This window comes from Ceratotherium simum, chromosome 34, assembly GCF_057802395.1.
Source record: "Ceratotherium simum simum isolate JZ-2026a chromosome 34, ASM5780239v1, whole genome shotgun sequence".
Lineage (NCBI taxonomy): Eukaryota > Metazoa > Chordata > Mammalia > Perissodactyla > Rhinocerotidae > Ceratotherium > Ceratotherium simum.
The window spans coordinates 18,871,851-18,875,075 of record NC_141933.1 but is presented as its reverse complement, the minus strand read 5'-3'; the positions used below and the strand labels follow the sequence as shown (position 1 = coordinate 18,875,075).

At 36.7% G+C, this 3,225-nt stretch overlaps 1 protein-coding gene across 1 annotated transcript; it reads right to left on the bottom strand.

The window, feature by feature from the left end:
• Positions 1-1,140: 1,140 nt before the first annotated feature.
• On the bottom strand, positions 1,141-2,070 carry LOC101400633 (olfactory receptor 4P4-like). Its single transcript, XM_087423283.1, has one exon. It carries the CDS (start codon positions 2,068-2,070, stop codon positions 1,141-1,143), a length of 930 nt encoding a protein of 309 aa, XP_087279409.1.
• Positions 2,071-3,225: the final 1,155 nt, after the last annotated feature.

Sequence of the window (3,225 nt, the reverse complement as noted above, 5' to 3'; positions counted from 1 at the left end):
AGATATGTGAGAACAATGTATTCAGTCAAATAAAAAGAGAAGGTAGTGTCTTTGAATGTAATTCAGTAACTGTTTATTTACATCTTGATTTGTGCTGGCTTTATTGCTAGAAGTAAGAGAGATACAAAGAAAAACAAAGATATAGCACATAATCTTCTGGCTCAAACCGAAAAAACACAGTTTATAAGATGAAACCTACTATAGGGCAAAGGACTATTTGAAATAGAGTAAACGTACAGCTGAATAGCAATAAAAATACAGAGCAGGTTTCAGAAATACTTCTGGTCTGTTGATGGATCTGCAAAATCTTCCTGAATAGTAAAACAACAGAAGCATGAGTTGTATGTAGGGAATAGACACTGAAACATAAGGATGGGGACATTATAAACAGAGGAAATAGTAGAAATAAAACCATAGAGGTGAGAGATTTTAGAGAATATTTGGAGAATGTAGAGGGGTTCAGTGTAGCTAGATGAAAACATCCAAGCAAAGGGAAACACGGGAAAAAATGTAGAGAAAGAGAAAATGACCTACATGAGTTTCCTGTACACCATACGCCATGCTAAAACTTCATGTGTGTTAGCCAAAGTAATATTATATCTTTATGAAGTATCACTACTTCATTTTAAAGATATTTAAAAAATGGAGATGCATATAGTTAAAGCAAATTGCCAAGACACAGAGATAAAAACTAGAGTCAGTATCACTCATTTCTCCCTGACCCCAAAGCCTATCATTGTAACAGCATACTTTGTTCCAGTGCAGTGACTTCTGAGATGAGCAAGTTAGAATCAGATCAATTTTGGAAGTTTCTGATAAACAAGTGAGAAAGTTTGACTTTATTTCAAGGAAAGTAGAGTTCCATATCAATTTTTAGAGAGGGAAATGATATAATCAGAGATGTGCTTTCAAAGGATATTTCTTGCATTCTTCAAATTGAAGTAGTCACACCTGGAACTAGTTTGACCCTTTAAAGCGGAGATTGTATTATAAATCACAGTGACTTACTTCTAGGGCTCATAGATTGTCAGAGGTCATTCAGTCCAACTCCCCAAAGAAAGCTTATATGCTTTCTATAACATCTCAAGTGATAAAAGTCCTAAGGACACAGGATCAAAAGCACAATGCATATCATCTTAGTTACTTTAATTTTGAATGTGCCATTTGAGACCATACCTTCTGCATTGTGATTTTCATCTCCATATTTCTCAGAGTATAGATGAGAGGATTCAGTATGGGGGTAATCACAGTGTAAAACACAGAGATTTCCTTATCCTTGTTCTCACTCCCAGCAGGTAGAACATAAGTATAGATACACGGCACAAAGAATAAAACTACAACTATTATGTGAGAGCTACAGGTTGAGAGAGCTTTGTGTTGTCCTGCAGAGGAGTGTGTCCTAAGATTATATAATATGAGAATGTAAGAAGCTATTAGGACAAGAAAAATAACAACTACCACAATCCCTGAATTAGCAATCACTAAGATACTAACAACATGAATATCTTTGCACACCAGTTTTAAAAGAGGCTTCACATCACATATGTAGTGATGGATCTGATTAGGACCACAGAAAGGTAAACTGAGTACCATGAGCAGCAGAGCAGCAGAGTGCCAAAACCCCACAACCCAGGCCATGACAATCAGCATGTTACACCTCTGCCGGTTCATGATGACCACATAGTGTAGGGGCTTGACAATGGCAACATAGCGGTCAAAGGCCATGGACACCAAGATGAATGTCTCCACACCGGCTAGCAAGTGGGCAGTGAAGAGCTGGGTCATACAGTTTTTACAGGAAATATTTTTTCTTGCTGCAGCTAAGTCCCTGATCAGCCGGGGGACCACAGTGGAGGTGTAGCAGAGGTCCATGAGGGAAAGGTGGCAGAGAAAGTAGTACATTGGTTGTTGGATTAGATGGCTGCAGGTGATCGTGAGTAAGATGATAAAGTTCCCCGTTAAAACTGCCAGATAACAGAGCAGGAACAAGATAAAGAACAGCAGCTCTATTTGTTTATTTCCCCACAGCCCCATGAAAACAAATTCTGTGACATTGTTCTGATTTTCCATGAGGTTGAGTTGAGTGATGAGTACACAGCAGAAACTCAATTCATCTGAAATGGACAGAACATAATACATCTTCAATAGAACTTTTTAAGTTTTGGAGAGTTTTATACATTAAGAAAAGATTTGGTCATACGGGATTTATTAGACTGAATCTCTTAAATCCATTTTATAATAAAACCATCATTACATCCATAATGATTTTTAATAAAAACATATTTTATGTCTGGAACTTTTGTAAATTTTGCATGCATTTAATTCACAACAATCCAAAAGTTAATATTCTCATACTCATATTTAATATGGGGAAAAAATGGGAGACTTCAGTTAATTACACCAATTCTTTCATATATTAAGTAGCAACCTAAGATGAACCTGTATGTGATGCCAGATTCCATGTTCTTGGGAACTATCTACATCTTCCACTGACCAAATGAAATTCCAGCCACTGTCCACCTCTATAAAAGATCTCCTTCCCCGCCATTAACTACCTGTATAACTTTAAGCAAGTCCCTCCTCTTCTCTATGCTACATATAATTTATGTATAAAGTTTTAATCACACACAAACATTCCGTACATCCTGTGAAACTAAATATTTATTCTTGAAATAAAAATAAATAAAGGTTCTTAATCATAGCAGAGCATAGCTGAATTAGGTGAAAATAGTCTCGGTGACTCTCTTTCTTGGCATGTTTGTTCAAGGTTCAGAACATGGAAAGGCTGGACAGAGGGAACTGGAGGCACAATGCTGGACATCTGAACACAGGAACAGAGGTTATTATTAAATAAAAGCTTCACCTTTTTGCTAATTATTCTAATGACACATTTCAGAGGTCACTGTTGAAGCATTAGAAACACTTTAGAGAGCTAGTTGTTTTCTGTTGACATGTTGAAGAGCTCAGTGTGATTGAAGAATGACCTTCTTATTTCAGCTCACATTTAGAACAGTGCTGCCCTTTTGATGCAGTACAGCTAGGAGCAGAGTGAATATGTTGAAACCACCACCTTTTACCCGTAACAAAATGCCAAATATACTCCATAGCAAAATCATGTTTCTTTCCTTAAAGACTGTTAATTTCAATTAATTGTTTCAATGGTACCAATAGGAGAGCAATATGATGTAGTGGGCAGATCCCTCACCTAATTATCATGAAGATGAG